The sequence below is a fragment of the Styela clava genome, chromosome 8 (assembly GCF_964204865.1).
Source record: "Styela clava chromosome 8, kaStyClav1.hap1.2, whole genome shotgun sequence".
In the NCBI taxonomy this organism is placed as follows: domain Eukaryota; kingdom Metazoa; phylum Chordata; class Ascidiacea; order Stolidobranchia; family Styelidae; genus Styela; species Styela clava.
In genome coordinates, this window is record NC_135257.1 from 16,532,479 (window position 1) to 16,551,905 (window position 19,427).

At 34.3% G+C, this 19,427-nt stretch overlaps 4 protein-coding genes across 4 annotated transcripts in view; 2 read left to right on the forward strand and 2 right to left on the reverse strand.

Annotated features, from left to right (window-relative positions):
• Positions 1-689: 689 nt before the first annotated feature.
• Positions 690-3,439, reverse strand: LOC120345341 (endoplasmic reticulum-Golgi intermediate compartment protein 2-like). The gene is made up of 5 exons (XM_039414755.2): positions 2,630-3,439; positions 2,419-2,557; positions 1,767-1,972; positions 1,337-1,554; positions 690-1,263 (listed from the first exon to the last, which is right to left on the reverse strand). Exons 1-5 carry the CDS (start codon positions 2,806-2,808, stop codon positions 872-874), a joined length of 1,134 nt encoding a protein of 377 aa, XP_039270689.2. The 5' UTR covers positions 2,809-3,439; the 3' UTR covers positions 690-871.
• A 231-nt stretch (positions 3,440-3,670) lies between these two features.
• LOC120345340 (shieldin complex subunit 2-like) lies at positions 3,671-5,556 on the forward strand. The gene is made up of 2 exons (XM_039414754.2): positions 3,671-5,340; positions 5,418-5,556. The coding sequence occupies exons 1-2, from the start codon at positions 4,045-4,047 to the stop codon at positions 5,538-5,540; spliced, it is 1,419 nt and encodes a 472-aa protein (XP_039270688.2). The 5' UTR covers positions 3,671-4,044; the 3' UTR covers positions 5,541-5,556.
• A 55-nt stretch (positions 5,557-5,611) lies between these two features.
• On the reverse strand, positions 5,612-13,673 carry LOC120345348 (ADP-ribosylation factor-related protein 1-like). The gene is made up of 6 exons (XM_078115093.1): positions 12,936-13,673; positions 8,107-8,215; positions 7,390-7,477; positions 7,120-7,284; positions 6,806-6,977; positions 5,612-6,643 (listed from the first exon to the last, which is right to left on the reverse strand). The coding sequence occupies exons 2-6, from the start codon at positions 8,197-8,199 to the stop codon at positions 6,556-6,558; spliced, it is 606 nt and encodes a 201-aa protein (XP_077971219.1). The 5' UTR covers positions 8,200-8,215; positions 12,936-13,673; the 3' UTR covers positions 5,612-6,555.
• A 2,527-nt stretch (positions 13,674-16,200) lies between these two features.
• LOC120345336 (AP-3 complex subunit beta-1-like) overlaps positions 16,201-19,427 on the forward strand; it is a 36,956-nt gene continuing 33,729 nt past the window's right edge. The window contains exons 1-5 of the mRNA XM_039414751.2: positions 16,201-16,380; positions 16,869-16,944; positions 17,538-17,708; positions 17,801-17,961; positions 18,848-18,914. Coding sequence (XP_039270685.2) covers positions 16,277-16,380; positions 16,869-16,944; positions 17,538-17,708; positions 17,801-17,961; positions 18,848-18,914 — 579 coding nt within the window. The 5' untranslated portion in view covers positions 16,201-16,276. The remainder of the gene's footprint in view (positions 16,381-16,868; positions 16,945-17,537; positions 17,709-17,800; positions 17,962-18,847; positions 18,915-19,427) is intronic.

Consider the following 19,427-nt stretch of genomic DNA (forward strand, 5'->3'; position numbering starts at 1 on the left):
AGTTTATTGATAAGAAGTCTTCTTCGAGATTAACATAAGCGACGGTAAATATCGCTTTCGTTTACGACGGGAATTTTATTTGCGGCGGAACGAGGGAGTGTTTTTGAAATTTATGCAAATTTTGGTGTTTTTTGGGTTGTAATAGAAGACATTATCCCTTCCATCAACCAAAGTATTTTGAGTTGGATCACGAAATTGCTACAGCAATATTATGCTATTGTTTGCCAACCACGAAGCGGTAACATTAAAGGATTTAGCGAACATTTCTATTTTTTATCACGGTTTGAAGTTTCAACTTCCAAGAAAAAAAAAATGCATTTTTTCTATCCGGTTTGTGACTCAGACGTCAGTGAGCAGCAGAGGATCATTAGTTTTTCGTTAGTCGATCGATTAGTTGTGGGGGTACAAATGCATAAAATTGGCGTAGCAAATACGATTATTTAATAAAAAATAAAAATCGCATGGAAAGGGTTGGGTGTTAATATATAACTACGATTCCAACCAGCGTTTTAAAGATGAATTCTGTACCTGATAACTCATCTCACACCTGTCTATGGGTATCTTATTTCTGATGCTTTTGATTGTATTGTTCAGACCTCCTGTTGTTACTACAAAGCTCATATCAGGCATTTGTCAACCTACAAACATGTAATGACAGCGCGATCTTCAGATAGCCAGACTCGGTCAAATAGTGCTCCCAGCCTCCCATGAATATTTATTGAAATACTTTCACATCAAATTGTTCTAAACACAGTAGGCTATAATGTCTGCATAGAATACATAAAATTTCGGCATCAACAGTACCTATATTCAACAGGAAGTCACTAGACTTTGTTGTAAAACAACACTCTTAAGAAAGTGCGCATCACTATCAGCTCACACTATTATTAACGGGTGCACTATCAGACAAAAGAGTTGCAGTTTTTAAAGTTGCTGCATTAGTTTTGCTTGAGAGGTCAGTTCGCTTTTGTTTTGTATAATCAGATACAATCCCAATCAGGATATTTATAATATGTGATGTTGCAAATATGCCACCTACAATTCCGCACAACCGTACAAAAAATCTCCCAAGTGGCATTGACTGCTCTTGAATCTCTACTGCAATTGGTGAGAAGCTATACTTGAAAAATATTCCAGCAATTCCCATACTATTGTCAGTCAATGTCGATTGCTCGGACACAGAGAATTGATAAGTGTTTGTGTTGAATCGCCTTGAAGATATATGCGTTGCTACAGCATTTATGTAATACTGGAAAGTAGCACCTGGAAGGATTTGATAATATCATAAGAATGCTCAAAATATTAATCCAATCAATAAACACACAATTAAAGTCACCTTGAACATTAGTGAGATGTTCATCTCCATCTAAAACATTGATAAATCCGACTTTCATGTCCCCGAATGAAAAATGATTGATTCGATGCGAAAAGTTGTAATTTACATTGTTTGCTAAAAATGACAAGTGAGCATGTCCACCTCGCAGTGGTATAGATTTTCCAGCCACAATATGGAAATTACCAGACACTTTGTTCACCAATACATTTCCATAGAATCTGAAATTATCAAAATTATTCTGTTTACAAAAGTGAAAACAGGCCTGAGAATTAAAAAAATATCGAGAGGTTTAACATTTTTAGTTTAGTAAAATAACACTGCGAATCACTCAAAGATGGACAGTGAAACACTATTACAAAGCTTGAAAAAATGCTTGCTTGTTTGTTGATTTAATTGAAAAATAAGTAAATTTATGAAGCAAATTCTACACCTGCATGCATCAAATGGTCCCAAAGAGGAATCCTTCTCTGCCTGAAAATATATCTGTGTAGCATTGAACCCATGTTTTATAGCAATTTCACTAATTTTAGTTCCATCATCTTCATCTAATAGCACAGCCTTTTTCTTCAATAATGAATCTCTCAAAAATGATTCCTCTGGAGAAAGTTCAAAGTTTACTTGCTTCTCTTTTATTTCCTGAATTAATATATCAATACATAGTGGAAATATAACATGTAAAACTTTTAGTAATGCTTTGTCCAGGCCACAGACATGTCAGATAAAAAATGTTGGTTTCAAACAGAATTTAATTGAAGTTGAATGCACTCTTTCATAATGAGATATCCAGAAATGTCCAAAATCCTATTTTACAATCTAATTGATCAATAGACAATAACCTATTTTTTCATGCAAGAAATCACAGATAATTCAGTCAGACAAACACAAATTAATATGCATTATTGACAAGAAGTCGCGAAGGAACAGAGCCGATTACCAAAAATCTGCGACACGAAGATTTAAAACGAGTCAAAAACCAAACTTATGAAGTATTCATATCATCATTAAAAATAAAGCTATTCATACAACCAAATATGCATATCAAGTCGACTCCATAATAGTATAACACTAATACAATGACTTACTTCTGTAAAGACCCAGGCTTGGCCAGTAACGTCCACAACATCAGCTCCTATTAATCTGCAATCCGATGCTACAGTGATGTCAAAATTGAGCCAAACTTTTTCATTATATTCCACATCAACTTGGTATTTGAATTTCAACCTGCAGAACAAAAACATTTATATTGATTCAAGGCCATATATCAAGTATAAAGTCTGAATATAAACAATTTACCTTGTGTCCAAAAAAAATCCAACTTCAGAGATGACCAATATGAATATAAGCAAAAATGTGCATATGGATATGGCTCCACCTCTCGCAGATGTTTCCGAATAAGATTCTGGAATCTTGGGAAATGCATCGAGCTCCTTGACTGTAGTCAGAACAGTACGTGGACCTCTGTGACGAAGCATTACGTACAGACATAGACAACACTATATTATTCAGATATTTCTGAATTGTGGAATTATATACTTTCTAAAAATCCGTAGTTGCACCATAAATGATAGAAATTGTAAGTTCTAGTTTAGAATGATTGCTAAAAAATTACTAGTCTTAATTACTATCCTGTCAACTCTGTATCCATCACGGCTAAATATAAAATAGTCTTGTAACCATACCAAGTAACGCTAGCAGCGCAACTCAGCTTCAACTCAATGTAGTGTACCGCTCGTTTTCTGTTCACTTTGCTTATACCCGAAGGCCGGGGATGAATCGGAAACATCGTACTTGATCCATCGAAGAGTGTTCTCAGTGATTAGGTTCAGTTTAGTAATGTCTTTTATACTATAAACATAAAATATTTAAATAAAAAAAATTCGCAGTCCTATTTTCTCCTAATTTTATATTTATTTTATCTCTCCATATTCTATGAATGCAGTCAAATTCAAGAATTTGTCAGTTTAGCTACTTATAATATTACATATGTAATTATCATATTTTTACTGGTAATAACATTGTTTACGAATAAAAAATTTCTCATATTACTTGGAAATTCTTGTTTACCAATCCTCGTAAGTTCTTGGTAAGTGTTAATGCCCCTGCTGTTGCATTTGCATGCGGGTTGTAGTTTATAACGGACACTATCTACATTTCGGCATGATGCGTCTTTTTAGTTACATTTTTTATAATAAAAGCTATTTACGTCACAAACTTAGGGAGAAAGTTTACTTCATCCCACTGCACTAGTTATCTTTGGTGACATAAACCAATGACATATCAACAGTGACGTATCTACTTAAAATGGCGCCCATAGCAAAGTCTAAAATTGCGCCCCCTTGATACTTGTATGACGATTTGTAATGATTATTAATGGATTAGGATACTTCTACGTTAATATTTGTTATTAAGTTTCAGTTTTTCCCAATGTCAAATTATTTCATTGAAACGTTTTATTATTAATACTTTTCGCCGTTTTTGCACCTTTGTTCAAACGGCGCCCATGGCACGAGCCATGGCTGCCATACCCTAGATACGCCACTGCAAATTAACTGCATTAACATGTCATTGGTTGAGATCACAAGCCGTCGTCGGCAATTTGCTGGCTCTAGCTAGCGCTAGGGTGTACAAACTGTTTCCAGGAGTCTAGTACTTCTTTGGCTGTACATCAAGGTTGAGGGCAAGGCACTAAGCTCTAGAATTATGTAAATATGGATTTTGGATATATAGATGAAGATTCTATGAAGTTGTGCATAGCTGAAATGTATGACAATTTCGAGACGAGACAGCAAAAAATTATTCAACAACAAGTGTTGAAAAAAGATTTTCTGTCAATGGAAGAAAATCACAACTTATTAACAACAGCAACTAGTCAATCCTTTTTGACCCAGAAATCGGTTTCTGCGAAAAGTTGTGCACCAGAAGTTCTAACTTCAGGCAACGCAGATCTGGCATGCACTTTAGATTTATCTTCTTTAACAGAAGATAAAGTTGAATTGGAAGGAGTTCTTGTGGTGAAGCAAACTTATCCAATTAGAGAGGTGTGGATACAAAAAAGAAAAGCCTGGATACCAACTGCCATGATAGTGGTTTGTGATGCTTCCGCCAATGAGAAGGAGCTTATTATGTGGGGAAAGCAATGCAAGAATATTTTACTCTTGACAACAGGCACTATATTATATGCACGAAATCTGATTGTTAGAAAATTTAGAGAAAACTGTGTGTTGAATATGACAAAAAACAGTGTGTGTTCTGTAATTGGATCATTTGATGATGTTCCCAATGAAACAAAATTAGGTGATTCATTACAAGCATTCATTAACCGCATTGAAGCTCATAAAACTCATTTTAGTTGGTATAAGCAAAATAATGTGGCTTACAAACCTAGGGCAATCAGATTCTGCAATTACAATGAACTTAAGCCAGGCAGTCTCACACATACACAAGCAGAAATAGTTTCAATAAGTTCATCTAGCAAGTCAACAACTGACCATAATCCTATGAGAATTACGGTATCATTGCCTGAAAATACACAACCGTGTGCACTATTTTTACATGGAAGTGCACAGATCTGGAGAAAAAAACTTGTTTTGCTGAGAAAATATATGTGGGAGTTCTTTTACTTGGCTTGTAGCTGTTCTAATGATGGTGACACAATAGAGTTGCACACAACAATCATTTCTACTGCTAAACCCATCTTCGATGATATTTCAGACACTAAAACTTCAAACATTTCTATAACCAGTGTTAAACAATTTGATAATTTAATTAAATTTAAAGAGTTACACTGTGAAGTGCAGTTATGTGGCATAGTAACGAAATCAGTAATTTGCCAACTTGGTAGTAGACAATTGTTATTGACAAATGAAACACCCATTCATTTGATAGAAAGGGTGATAAATAAATGCTTTAAAGTTGGGCATAATGATGATACCTTTACAACACAAAGCTACTTTGAAAATGGAGAAAGTGCAACTCCTATTAATTTAATCATTCCAACAAATGAGGTATGTATGTCGAAAATGGCACGATATCTTTGGCGAGCTAAGCTATTCTTAATCATTTATAATTTTGTTCTTTATAGATTGGAGTTCTCACTATGCAAGTAAAGAAGCTTCTTTTTCAGAAGAACTCTATAGAAGTGAAATTAGAAGACACAATTGTTATATTCACTGGTTTTGTCAGTGATGAAACATCTAAAAACTGACTTCTGATTTACTGAATGATCGCCATATTTCAGACAAGCTAGTTGGGAATATTGGCACTCTCAGTGAAGTCCTATTTTTTTTTTATTCTGTTGTCTCAGCTTGATATAAATATTAGGCGAAACCTCTGAAATATTTATTCTAATCCTGAAATGATTTCAACCATTCCATTTGTAGATAAATGCTATAAATATATTTATTGCACAACATATACTATTTGACATTAGGTATTTCACAATCACGCAGACACAGGCAGATGAGCATATTTCACTATGGAACTTTGACAAGATGTCATTTTTACACTGGGGAGAGATATAACCATCTCATACCGGGAAGACCTGCCCCAAAATGGCCAATCACAGTGAGAGTCGCACCAGTAATATATTACATCAGGGGTCGGCAACCTTTTGTCGATCGCGGGCCAAAATTAGGGGTTTCACATCACTGGCGGGCCGCACATATTTTTAGAAAGTTGAAACCGAACGGATGATATTTTTTATAACCAGAATCAAGCAGTGACACATCTCTCGAATAGAATATTATAGCCTTATTTCCTCATTGCATTGCATCTCAAAAAATTCCAATCGAATATTTTCAATATATTTTCGGCACCATTGAACCCTTTGCACTTAGCATCAACTTTTCTGCGTTTCATTGCCATTTGTCTAATATTAATCAAATTATAGACTCATTGAATGAGTAATTGTAAATTTTATACCTGTTAGATTATAATATAATTTAGTCTACATGTGTCACACAATAAATTCTGTTACGTAAAGAATATAATCTTCAAACCACTGTTTTGTTACTATGATTCAGTGAAGTGTCGCGGGCCGTAGGTTGCCGACCCCTGTATCCTGCTCAACCCTTATGAATGAGATAGTTTCATCCGAATATTGAGTGTTAAGCGACAATTAGTATCAGAAACAAGGAGGAAAATACTTGTGCCCTTGGAGTTTAAGCAAACATTTCGGACAGTGTTTAGATACTGTAAGAAATGGATCGATGTTATTTTAATCATGCACCATCTTTCTGTCTCGGTGGCCTGTAAGGATTTCTTTGAACACATTTCACCATCCATTCAATGCCTTCATTCACACCTTGACTGTGAAAAGCAAAATAGGTGAGTTAAGTGCATTATGTCAAACTGAGAGAAAGTTACATTAATTATAAGAGTTATTCGGCATCTTTGTGATAAGAAAACCGTTATTAGGGTATATCATGATATAGTGAACAGCTACTAATAATAAAATTAGAATCCTCTTACCCTGTTAGAGCAGATACAGATCTTATCATACAATCTCGGTTGCCAATATGAGTGGAGGAATCATGAAAAGCCTTCTTAATATCCAAGACTGTAGCGCATGATAATACATCTTGCTTGTTTGCCAACACCAGTAAGGGAACAGTATCAAGTGCTTCACTCCGCAACATATTGTCTGCGATAAACAGATTTAGTTTTAACACATAAATAGACTTCTAAAATCTTAAGCTTACAAAAGGTCCCAATACTTTTCATTCATTCCCGAAATATTCTATGAATAATAAAAGTTTGTAATATGTTTCTATATAACCACTTACCGAAAGCTTGCTTTGATTCTTGTATCCTATCAACATCGACAGAATCTACAAGGTAAATGATGCCATGTGATTCCGCAAAATATTTATCCCAAAGACTTTGTAATTCTTCTTGTCCACCAAGATCCCAAAACATAAGCCTTGATCCACTGATGTCAATCTTTCCAACTAGTGAAAATTTATACATATATAATTTATATATATATATGTTTTTCAGGGGTTAATGGCCTAAAAATGAATACATCAAATTATCTAATGTTTGAAAATACTTACTATTCAGGCCAACTGTTGTTGTAATTTTCCCCAAATTCATTCCTTTGTAATTTTTTGTAAATTTTGTTTTGGTTTGCTCCAAAAATGTCTATTGAAATATATCAATGCATAGTTATGTACAATGAATGGTACATTTTCTAATAATAATCCAAAAATATTGGGCCAAAACGGAGAAAATATAAAAAAAAACAAGCAAAGATTTCCAATTTATATTTATTACGTTGCAGTAAAATGAATCTAGCTCAAGTTCCAAAGTTATTCAATACTATGAGAGTCATTAATGTCAACAACATCTGAACATGTATCATTGTCCTTGGAAAATATTAGTATTACAAATACTGAAACATTAGCAGTACTGTAATAATATGTATCATATATTCTCTACACCAGGGTTTCACAAACTGGGGTTCGCACCGATAGAAAAAGAGTCTGAAACATATACCAATAGATCATAATCTTATCGAATTTCAGTTAGTATATAAGTTTATCTGGGTGTCGCTGCTCGTTAACCAATTTCGGGTTCTTGCGCCACCTTTCACCCTGAAATGCCATATTCTTTTCTTTCTATTGTCCGCATCAGGTGTATTTTCTTTATAGTGATAAAATATACACTGATTACTGATTTATTTCGACTCCATAATCAGCATAACTGACAATAAAATGAAGGATGAATTAAATGAGCACAGATATTAGCAAGAATTAGTTGATAAAGCTTACCGTTTTTCCAGCATTGTCAAGTCCCAGAATTAAGATACAATATTCGTCTTTCTTCAGAGCATGTCGCAGTAATCCCGAAAGCAAAGTGTACATTTTTAGTTTTGAAATTCTGATCAAATTGGTAATATAGGAAAATTAGTGAAAAGTATTATATAAAAATCATATTATCAGCCATTTATTCGTTCGTTTTGTTTTATAACTGTATAATCAAAAACTCTGGCATATAACGAATCGTATACGAATAAATCGAAATATACTCATACGTTTAATAGCGATACCGTACTACAGAACTAATTATAAGCGCACATCTCAAAAATATGTATGTAAACCCTAAACGGCGTCAAGCCATCTATCTGTCTATAGATCAACGTCTATTATTGCCAGGTATTACAAATGGATGTTACCACCACCTTTGACCCTAAAACAATCATAGTTTCACCATAAATAAATACTGACGTAAATATATACTAGATACTGATCATGTCTAGGAATAAGATAATTGGACACGTAGTGGACATAACGATCGTTTCAGAATTTTGTTGTTATTGTTATTATTTGTCTCCGTCAACACCAATTGCTTTGAAATTTTCAGTGGTTAAAGATAACAATTTTCTCCAGAAGGCTGTTACTTTTTTTTTCGCTATGACGCCATCAAAATTATGTGACTCTACGTGTCCATATATTTGAGCATGGCTCTCTTGTTCAGAAAATATTCTAGTCCAGTTTATTCCAGTGAGTTCCCTCACTGTAGGTAACGTTGGAATTAGGCTGGTTTCATTATCAATTTTGTCACAGAAATAGCAGTATATTTTACATTGATTCGTGAATTAGCGGGTGCAATGAATTACATCCGGTATAAATGGAGTAACATAAATGAGGTGTCGCAAAAAAGACATGTTTTGATTGCGAGTAATATACCTGTATTAGAGACTTCGAATAATGTGTGTCTGGTTACAAACACACAAATAACTTAGAAAAACCAGCCTATGTCACCCCAAATCGCCATAGCTCTTGAGTAATGCTTGCCTGTCCTTGCAAATTTTCGTAGAATACAAGCAAATTGTTCCTCGGAATATATTGTAATTTCGTAGTAAAATTTCTGTTTTTCCCATTGATCAGTTGTGAAATTAGGGGAACTGACAGCACAAATTAAACGAGGTTTCATTGTTTCCCTGTAAATACAAACATTTAACTAGGGAATGTATGTAACCTACATTGTATGCTGAGACGTAATTTCAGTATGTTATAGTTGTTATTTGTGCTTGTATTCTACAAAAATTGGCAATTAAGATCAGAAAACATTAAACCTTCAGATTCTCGTATTTTAATTTTTTTCGGTTAAAATTGCCTGTTGGGGTGGGACAATTATCAAAAGTGTATGTTTATTTTACTTACTTAGCACGGTCATGTTTGATTGTCCATAAAACATTACCTAACTAAACTTGCTCAAATCTACGACTTATTACTTATCGATTTTAATCGGTAGATCGTGAGATATCGCGTGCATCTAACAGACAAACAGACAAATACCTATCAACATACTTACCGATTAAAATCGATAAGTAATAGGTATATATAGCAGTTGTTCTCAACCTTTTATGGCTCATGGCCCCCTTCCAGCGCCTCTTTGCACTCGTGGGCTCCCTGTTCGCCATCTCAAAAAACTAAACGTGCTGGATTGTATTATGTTTTAACGACCTTTTATGGAATGCAAAATCAAACCACAGACAAGAAAGTAAAAGCTTTTCAGTATACAATCAATGAGAATCTTGCGCTTGGGACTGTCGGACGAGGTTCTTTATGTTAGAAACCGACTTTGATATAGATAGACTAATGTCACTGTCAACACCAAGACGGTTTTAGATTTTGTTTTGATGGCAACAAGATCAGAAGAACCATATTCGCACACATAAGTTGCGGAAAATTGAAGTAGCAGTGAAGGAGCTTTCTTGCTAAAGTAGTGGGTAAGAATGTGATATGCATTGAGCAAATTCTTTGTCATCTCGATTTACTTTGGTTAAGCCAAAGCCAACGTAATTGTCCCTTCAATTTGGGCATTGGGAATTTACAGATGGGTTTTTGCGTCTATAATATGATAGCGAAGGTTATCTCGCAGTGTAGTGAAAACTACAGGATAGACGGCCTGCCGGCGAACTCTTTTGATTGGTAGATTCCAAATCCCATTATGATCAAACAATTCACACACAAGAAAGTGAATACACCCTGCGATCTCAAATAACCTATTCAGGCAATGAAACAGTGGTGAACGCTGAACGGGAAATTTTATGAGGAAAGTATGCAAACGAAGTCGCTTTATGGTCAATTATCAGCCTTGTGTCGTGGCCCTCCATGAACTGCTTCGTGGCCCCCTTAGGGTGCCACCGGCCCCCGGTTGAGAACCACTGATATATAGTATGAATATTAAATATATATGGCGGGCTATTTGCAAGTAATAGTGATTGTTCGCCCTTGATACTATACTTGCGAGAAAGACAAAATTCTGTTGTATGATCAATTCAACATTTGAATCTTCCATAACGCAGTCTTGTAATTTATTCGGTGCAGGTATGATATAACCATAAAGTTCAAACAACCTTTCGTTACTATTGAAGTTTTTAGTATTCCTATCGTAACATGAAATATAATATGGCAAACAGGCGAAAACGTTTACAGTATTTCAATTATTCAGATTGCAAGCGTCGTCCGAGGTACAATGTTGACCCGACCAAGCATGTCCCATCGCTTGCTGCGAAGATAAATCTCTCGGCAAAATTAAATATTTTTGTCATTATTCACCAGTTTTGGCAAGTGTACATCTAATATATATATATATGTATGAATATTGTATTATTATTAACGAAATCTCTTCACTTCAATATTTATACCAGTTTGTGGATTTAATGCACCGTCGCTATCCTCGAGAACTTTCGTTAAACGCTACGATTTTCATTTTTAAGGGCTATGAGATTCTGGACAGATTCCTAGTGTGTTACGACGATGAGTACATTCTTCGGTGAAAGAAATGAGTGTTTTCAATAACTCAAATGTAATAAAGCATGTGGAGAATAAAAATTAAAGAAAAACAATAGCATTTGGTTTTCACTAAAATAGCCCGGGATTTCGTTCGAGAGTTGTAGGTCAAACCAGTTAATGTCAAACTCAAGTGTTGATATCCGCCCAAGAAAGACATATATATCAACAAATTCATAACTGTGTGGATACCAGACGCGTCCAACTGTATTTTTCGATTACTGCAACTGCGCTAAGACACTTACGATAACAGAATAAGGGCTGATTTATACTTTTTATATATAGGCTACATTTTGTAAACCTAGCTAAAAATAGCACACAAATCTACAGAAAACAAGCAAATGTTTCAAGGTGTCCGAGAATAGGTTTACCATATATATGAAACAATAAAAACCGGAAACTAATACGACAAACCTTGGTTCGATTCCTAGTTTTAGTAATATTTAACACATATAAGTATTAGTAAACCAAACCACTGGAAAATGTGTACTTTTTTTCACAGTATATAGATATTTTAACGGCAGTGGCGTTAACGTCAGGTGTTAAATTGATGTATTAAACATGAGTTATTTTGAAACAGCAATTAGGCATTCCTCTCTGTGAACTCGTGAAGCGAGTCGCAAATCAGTGATAAATGGACTGCCTCCTTTAAATTAAAAACAAAAAAAATTTTTCACGAATTTTGAATAAAAAATATCATTATGAATGCCGTACTGCATAACCATTCAAGTCTACCCGACGTCACTTTCGATTGCTAGACCAGCGGTTCCTAAAGGATGCGCCGCGGCGAGTTGCTAAGTGCGCTACGAATATCAATTGAATTTTGTTAATCCCTGGAAGGTTCTCTCTATACTTCATCATTGCAAAATTTTCAACGCTCATTTTGAGAGTGTTTTGGAGGGTTGGCGCTTACGAACTGGTTTACATGTTCAAAACTATTATTTTTATTTAAAAATATAAACCACGTGCCGCTTATAAGTACTGATAGCTTTTTTTAAGGCTAGTCTATCGCAGCGTTTGCGGTATCAATTTTTGATTATTGTAACTACACTAAATGTCATCGGAAGACACAATATTAATTGAGGTATTTGATTTGCAACTATTCTTTGGAAACACAACAAAACAAGAGAGCTATGCTAGTAATACAAGTATTATCGTAAATATATAGGTATTATTACTATAAAAGTAATAGCCCTCTAGCGAAAAATATAATCTTTACTCACTAATAATTTTAAAGCAATTAATTCAGTAATCAAGAATAAAAGCGATTTTTTCAAAACGATACGAAGAAGAATAAGACCAACAAGAAGTTAAGAACAAGAACAAGATTACCAAAAATATGAAAACGATTCATAGGCCCACTCACGTGTCCAACAACAAAAACGAGGCATTGTTTACAGCCACGCCTGAATATCTGTCTGAGCGAAAGAAGTGTCTGAGCCAGGGATTCCCAAGCTTTTTTCACGACGACCCACCCCAAAGACAACTTTCAAATGTGCAGTGCGACCCCAGGTCAATATCTATATATATTCATGAAACTTTAGAGCTCCTTCCACTGGAATTTTGAGTTTGATCATGTGGTGGTATTAAGTACAAGAGAGCTATGCTCAAATATATGGACACGTAGAGTCACATAATTTTGATGACGTCATAGCGAAAAAAAAGTAATAGCCTTCTGGAGAAAATTTTTATCTTTAACCACTAAAAATTTCAAAGCAATTGGTCCAGTATTCGAAGAGAAAAGCTACTTTTAAAAACGTGTCAAGCGGTACTGAGTTAGCAGTCAGGCAGCATCTTACCTGTACACTGTAGGCCATATACGGTAATTGATCACAGAACAGTTGTTCCCTTGCAAATTTTATGTTGTTTACACTTTAGGACAGATAATTGATCAGAACAATTCTTCCCTTTCAAATTTTATGTTGTTTCCAGTAGACTCTCATCAAAATAAACAAATATAGTAGGCTACAAGTGCTACAACGCTTGCATTACTGCACTGGTAGGACCGTGAAAGAATAAGTTACGGTAATTTCATTGTGGTAAGACACCGGTACCGGCACCAGTATCGTACTTACGTACTGAGCTACCAGTACCGGTTAGCAGTCAGCCAGCATCTTACCTGTACACTGTAGGCCATATACGGTACCGTAATTGATCACAGAACAGTTGTTCCCTTGCAAATTTTATGTTGTTTACACTTTAGGACAGATAATTGATCACAGAACAATTCTTCCCTTTCAAATTTTATGTTGTTTCCAGTAGACTCTCGTCAAAATAAACAAATATAGTAGGCTACAAGTGCTACAACGCTTGCATTACTGCACTGGTAGGACCGTGAAAGAATAAGTTACGGTAATTTCATTGTGGTAAGACACCAGTACCAGTATCGTACTTACGTACTGAGCTACCAGTACCGGTACCGAACCTGTAGGTCTGATATTCCGTTCCGCATACGATAGGCTATAAAACTTGCATTGCAGCATTAGTAATACCGCGGAAGGAATAAGTCAATTTCACTGCGTTACGGTACCTGTATGGCAACTTACCAGTACCGACCTACAGTAGCTGTAGTACTGAGCAAGACAATCGATCGCGAAACCGCTTGAAATAAGTGTAAAACAGTGTTCCCATGAGTAAAAATAAATACCGCGAAATTTTGTATGAAATATCATATCTCATAGGATTCATATAAAATTTAAGAATAAACAAAAGTAATAGCCTTCTAGCGAAAAAATTAATCTTTAACCACTGAAAATTTCAAAGCAATTGGTCCAGTATTCGAAGAGAAAAGCGACTTTTTAAAAACGTGTCAAAGAACAACAAGAACAAGAACAACAACAACATAATATTGAAACGATCGTTATGTCCACTACGTGTCCAAAAACAAGCGAAAACCAAACAGTGATGTCACAATAAGCACCTACATTGTTTATAGCAAAAGCATAGAGAGATGCCTATGGGCCTGTTTTATAGTAAGCCATGGTACAAACTGTTAAATTTATCATGGTTTGTAAAATCTTAGATGTGTTATACATCCATACTCTACAATACCTCAGCGACCCCACCGACCCCTTAACATTTCTGCGACCCTACCTACTTATCACTCCGACCCAATTTGGGGTCGCGACCCCCGGTTTGGGAACCCCTGGTCTGAGCGGTGGCATAAATTCTAATTGTTACATCATTGTCAACTCATTGCTGCTTTGAAATTGGCACTAAAATAAATAAGGAAATCGATGCTCGGGGTAACATCCATAGCAGCATTTTTTTTTTTTTTGTGTCTTTCCCAAAGTCTCAATACGGACAGGAAGAACTCTCCGGGTTAGAGGTCAGAGAAACATTGATTGCGTTTGCAGGTTTGAAGATTTTCATTTTTTTCATATTCTGATATTCTTGATGTCATATTCAGTGGTGGGATTCAAGTTTTTTGTCAGCCGGTTCCATCACAAAAGTCATATTTTTCAGCCGGTTCTGTTACAAAAGTCATGTTTTTATTCAGTAATGCTAACGGGTTCGCTGATCTTATAAAATTCCATTTGACGGTTCTATAGAACCGGCTGAATCCCACCAATGTATATATTGATACAAGTTGCACTAATCTACCTTTCAGTATTATGCTCTACCGTAGTCTATCTCTCAATAACTTTGTGAAATTTTTCTGTTATTCTGTATGTTCGAGGCCCAATCTCGATTCTGTGACTTGAAAACTCTTGACTTTAAAAATTGCTCGGATATCATAGGGACCGAACCAGTAGACTACCAGTATCGCCTGGTTTTTCTGTTTTTGGCTACTGGCCTATGTCAGCCTGAGATGAACATATCGACAAGACAGCTTAAGCTTTACAGCTTTATATTTCAATATTCAGATATTTGAACTCCACAACTTTATCATGCTGTCATAGACATAGAGAAATAGACAAACTGTCTCATACAGATTACGTACCTATTTCAGTTCCAAATAAGTACCGTAACTTAGGCCTAGCTGTTTTTGTGTTTTCCAATTTGTCCACGTTTTTTAAAAATAGCTAATAAATCTTGCTGTCTTTAGCATTCAGGCATTCCCTTTTCAAAGTTAGCCCATATTCATTTTGTTTTTGAAGTCGTTCTGGAAGTTTACATTTCAATAAGAATAATTATCCTGTTATTAATATTTTCATGAACAGTTTTATGTAAATGTCTGAATTATCCAGGGAATGTCAGAATGTGGTGGAAATGGTTGTACATATTCAGATTTTATTATATTTTTGAAAAAAAATTTCCGAATATCTCCAGTTTTTAGTTACATTTTTATGCAAATATCCATCTTGACAATAAAAGAATTCAATGCTGCAATAAGAAAAATACAATTTCAACCTCGAACCGATTTAAAACATACAGAAATAAAATTAACATTGTTTTTATATTAAAAATTTGGGAGTCATACTCCGATCACACTAAGGAAAAAATACAATTTACATTTTCTATAATCATTATGTGTAGGCTACCTTATTTTTCGTTTGATCATGAATATGGTTTTGAGTATGGCCTGGAAGATTAAAGAATTGTAACATAACTATTACCAATTGGACCCGCCAGTATCTAGTTGCTACCTATAATAATTTGATTCTAACAATTGCTTTCTATCATCTATTACAGAGTTTCCCAACCTATGGGTCGGGGTCGCTATGGGCCGCCTGCAAATTTTCTTGGGTCGCTTGTTTTTTCAACAAAATTTAGTTTGCGGCCATTACAGTACTACATGCCGTTAATAAAATTTATTTTTCTAAATATTAAATTTTTTAAATTTTAAAATAATTTGGGGGCTCAAAAAAAGTTGACAACCACTGATCTATTACAAATTACAATAATATCGTTTCACAACAGGCATCGTTTTTAAACGTTGACTTGTTATCAATTATTTTAATTTTACCAGCATCCTTGCTCGCATACTTGTGAATCCACGTTTTTTTTATTTTGGGGTGTAGAATTGAATAAAAAAATAAATCTGGATTATTCTGGTATGTGTTTTTGAATTCGGACTAACGAAAAAATTTCATGACATAGTTATTTTGAAACATTCAGACTCAATAATATAACAGTTTTATTTTTAGTGGTTTTTAATGTTAATTTAAGCTGCTGAACTTCACTTCTTTGCTATAAAATGTCTTACAACAATGATGGGTTATCATCTATGGGTGGAGGAGGAGATGTTGAAGTTGAAACCGATCCATCTGCGGGAGGACTTTTCACTATGGATTTTAAGAAGTGAGTTGTGGGTTGACATTTTAACAGAATCTTCGACTCTTGGTACCCAAGCTTACTCATAATAGTAGGCTATTCATAATTAGTTCGTCCATTACTATATTTGGTCCTCCCATAGTGTGTATACCAGGTTAGGGTTATGCTATATTTTTATTCCGATTTTCCCTATTTTTTTTTTTCTATTACAAGTTAGGGGACTGTCTGTGTTAGCCAAGTGAATATAGCCCCTACCCATAGGCTTCCGCCCCTTTATGCAACTTGATGTAAAATAGCCAAACAAAGTTAGTAACCTCCATATTGGTACACATACTTCTGAAGCACCCTGTAGGTCAATTGAAAATAATTGTTTTTATATTCACTGTATACACTGTATTGTGATGATTGAGACATTTTTTATTCTTCGAATATTCTTGCAGTTCAAAGTTAATATTATGTAAACAAAGACCATGGTGACATACCGGTAATAACTTTTATCTGGTATTTATTTCCAGGCACGAGGATCTGAAGAATATGTTGGATTCCAATAAAGATGGACTGAAACTGGATGCCATGAAAAGAATAATTGGGGTAAGAAATTCTAGATTGTGTTGTTCAATAAAGAAGTACAACATGATGTGTATTGCGAATTTCTGTGAGATTCTGTACAATGTTAATTACTTTTTGCTCAAATTTATCTGAATTATTTTATATTTTGTAATACAGTGGGCAGGGATGTCCAAAACGATTCAAATATTTGAATTCATTCAAAATTCAATTCTATATTGTAACATATTGAATTTAGGAATAATTTAGAACATTTTTATTTAAAGACAAGAATATGAAAATGTACGATGTCTCAACTTGTAAAAAACATACAGAGAAAACAATCATCTTTATATTTGTATCATTTTAAGTATAATCACCATGAAGATATAGTGATTTTTGCATTTTCCACATGAACGTGCCCCTAGTCTAGAATTTATTCAAATTTCATATAACAATGTATTCGAAATAGCGAAATATTCGGTTCTTGCTTCTGACAGTGGGATTGGGATGAGCCTTGTACGAACCCAAAGCTTGACTTTTAGATTTCCACTCTCAGACAGTATTGAACACAAGGTTTTGTAATAATTCCAGATATAAGCTTCATCTTCTGACAAGACTACTATTCCTTATTTCAGATGATAGCTAAAGGAAAGAATGCCTCGCATTTGTTTCCAGCAGTTGTTAAGAATGTCGCATCAAAAAATATTGAATTGAAAAAGTTAGTTTACGTCTATCTAGAAAGATACGCAGAAGAACAACAGGACTTAGCTTTGCTGTCAATATCTACTTTTCAAAGGGGATTGAAGGTATTTTCTTGTTCCTTTGTGTTTTACCACAATATTATACATTTGAACATACATTTCTATGTTATATTGTTCTCCTATGAACTGCTTTGCAGGACCAAAATCAACTTATTCGAGCTAGTGCTTTGCGAGTGCTTTCCAGCATTCGAGTTTCGATTATTGTTCCTATCATGATGCTTGCAATCAAAGAAGCTGTTAACGATATGTCACCATTTGTTCGGAAAACTGCAGCACATGCAATTCCTAAACTATACAGGTGAGTTGAAAGTTTAATATGGGAAATCATATTTAATAGATTTTTCGAATTATTGAATGTCTAATCAAATATTTTTACTTGCTTTTAATGCTAAAGTTCGACTATTAGGTACAATTATGGGTAGTTGTTATTTCCTTTAAGCAGGGCTTATAGGAAATAACCTGGATCCATGGAACTGTGACGAAGCCAAGCTTCATACAAATAAATTTTTCAATATTTCAAAATTTGAAATCCTCTGATCATGATTTTGATCATGCGGGAAGCCCATTTCTGAGGTAAAAATGACGGAGCTGGAGCCACAGTTTGAATATACTGGAAGCTGTAGCTGTAGCCATTGTGATCTCAAACTAACTCTTCAGCTCTGCCTAAAAAGCAGTTGTAATTTGTATGATGTTTTCCTAAAATGAATGTTTTATAATTCGTGTGTTTGTATATTGTTATTGACTGAAACATTAGTTGATTTCAGCATTAGAAATTACAAAATTGAGCAGCATATATGAGCAATAATTTTGTTGCCAGTTAATGAAAAGTTTTTGAGATAACTTTCAATATTCAAAATACAATAAATCAATATACATGATAGTGGAATAAATAATTTGTAGATTATCGCAAATTGGTTTTTACTGATAGTTTATGGATACTAAATTATTTACTTGGAATGCATACTTATGTGGAGTTTTGTGAGATATCTCATACAAATAAATAGTCTCCTTTCACACAAAAATCAGCCTACTATTTGGTCAATGTTTTCATTGTTCAGTTTCCCATGCAAACATTAATAATCTAAGCTGACAGATAAGAAAGCAAGCAATAGGTTGTGCAAGATCTCTCCATATTTTTGTATTTGTTTACTACTCATGTTTTATTAATTTATATTTTTTTGAAGTCTTGATCCTGAGCAAAAAGAAAATTTGATAGAAGTATTGGAGAAGTTGCTCAATGATAGAACAACAGTAAGATCAATAATATTGATATTATATATTGATTTATGACATATTTATTGGAATTTGAAGAACATATTGGTAGGCTACCTTATAATTCCATATCCTTACCACAGTGCATATATGTATATATACAATACCTTCTATACTTTTGAATCGTATATATGATATTTATTAATTTTGGCATGGCAATAAAATTATCTTCCCAACTTTGGTACAAAGACAACAACGACTCTGACTGACATCTCTTACAATTGGTTGAATACTCTTTCAATTAAAGATGTGTTTATATAAAAAACCACAAATGTATTTTATGATGTTGATGGTTTTATGAGATTATTGGCCGATCGACCTATGAAAATCAAATTTGAAATCCAGTTTAGATTTTCACAAGAATCAAATTATGTAGACAATTTTACTCCGCAAAGTATGATTTGAATTACTATATTGTAAATTAAAAAACAATAACTGTTCGAATTCATGAAAAATAATTTCCAAAATTTATTCAAACCAACTTCTTTGGAC

What these genes read in the sequence shown, in the direction of transcription:
- LOC120345341 (XM_039414755.2), bottom strand. Translation starts at nt 2,808, where the DNA reads ATGCTTCGTCACAGAGGTCCACGTACTGTTCTGACTACAGTCAAGGAG. An exon ending in GGATTTTTTTTGGACACAAG is followed by an intron (nt 2,558 to 2,629) that starts GTAAATTGTTTA and finishes TTTGTTCTGCAG; the next exon opens with GTTGAAATTCAAATACCAAG. An exon ending in AAGCCTGGGTCTTTACAGAA is followed by an intron (nt 1,973 to 2,418) that starts GTAAGTCATTGT and finishes ATATTAATTCAG; the next exon opens with GAAATAAAAGAGAAGCAAGT.
- LOC120345340 (XM_039414754.2), top strand. Translation starts at nt 4,045, where the DNA reads ATGGATTTTGGATATATAGATGAAGATTCTATGAAGTTGTGCATAGCT. An exon ending in TAATCATTCCAACAAATGAG is followed by an intron (nt 5,341 to 5,417) that starts GTATGTATGTCG and finishes TGTTCTTTATAG; the next exon opens with ATTGGAGTTCTCACTATGCA.
- LOC120345348 (XM_078115093.1), bottom strand. Translation starts at nt 8,199, where the DNA reads ATGTACACTTTGCTTTCGGGATTACTGCGACATGCTCTGAAGAAAGAC. An exon ending in AGAATCAAAGCAAGCTTTCG is followed by an intron (nt 6,978 to 7,119) that starts GTAAGTGGTTAT and finishes TGTTTATCGCAG; the next exon opens with ACAATATGTTGCGGAGTGAA. An exon ending in TCTGTATCTGCTCTAACAGG is followed by an intron (nt 6,644 to 6,805) that starts GTAAGAGGATTC and finishes TGCTTTTCACAG; the next exon opens with TCAAGGTGTGAATGAAGGCA.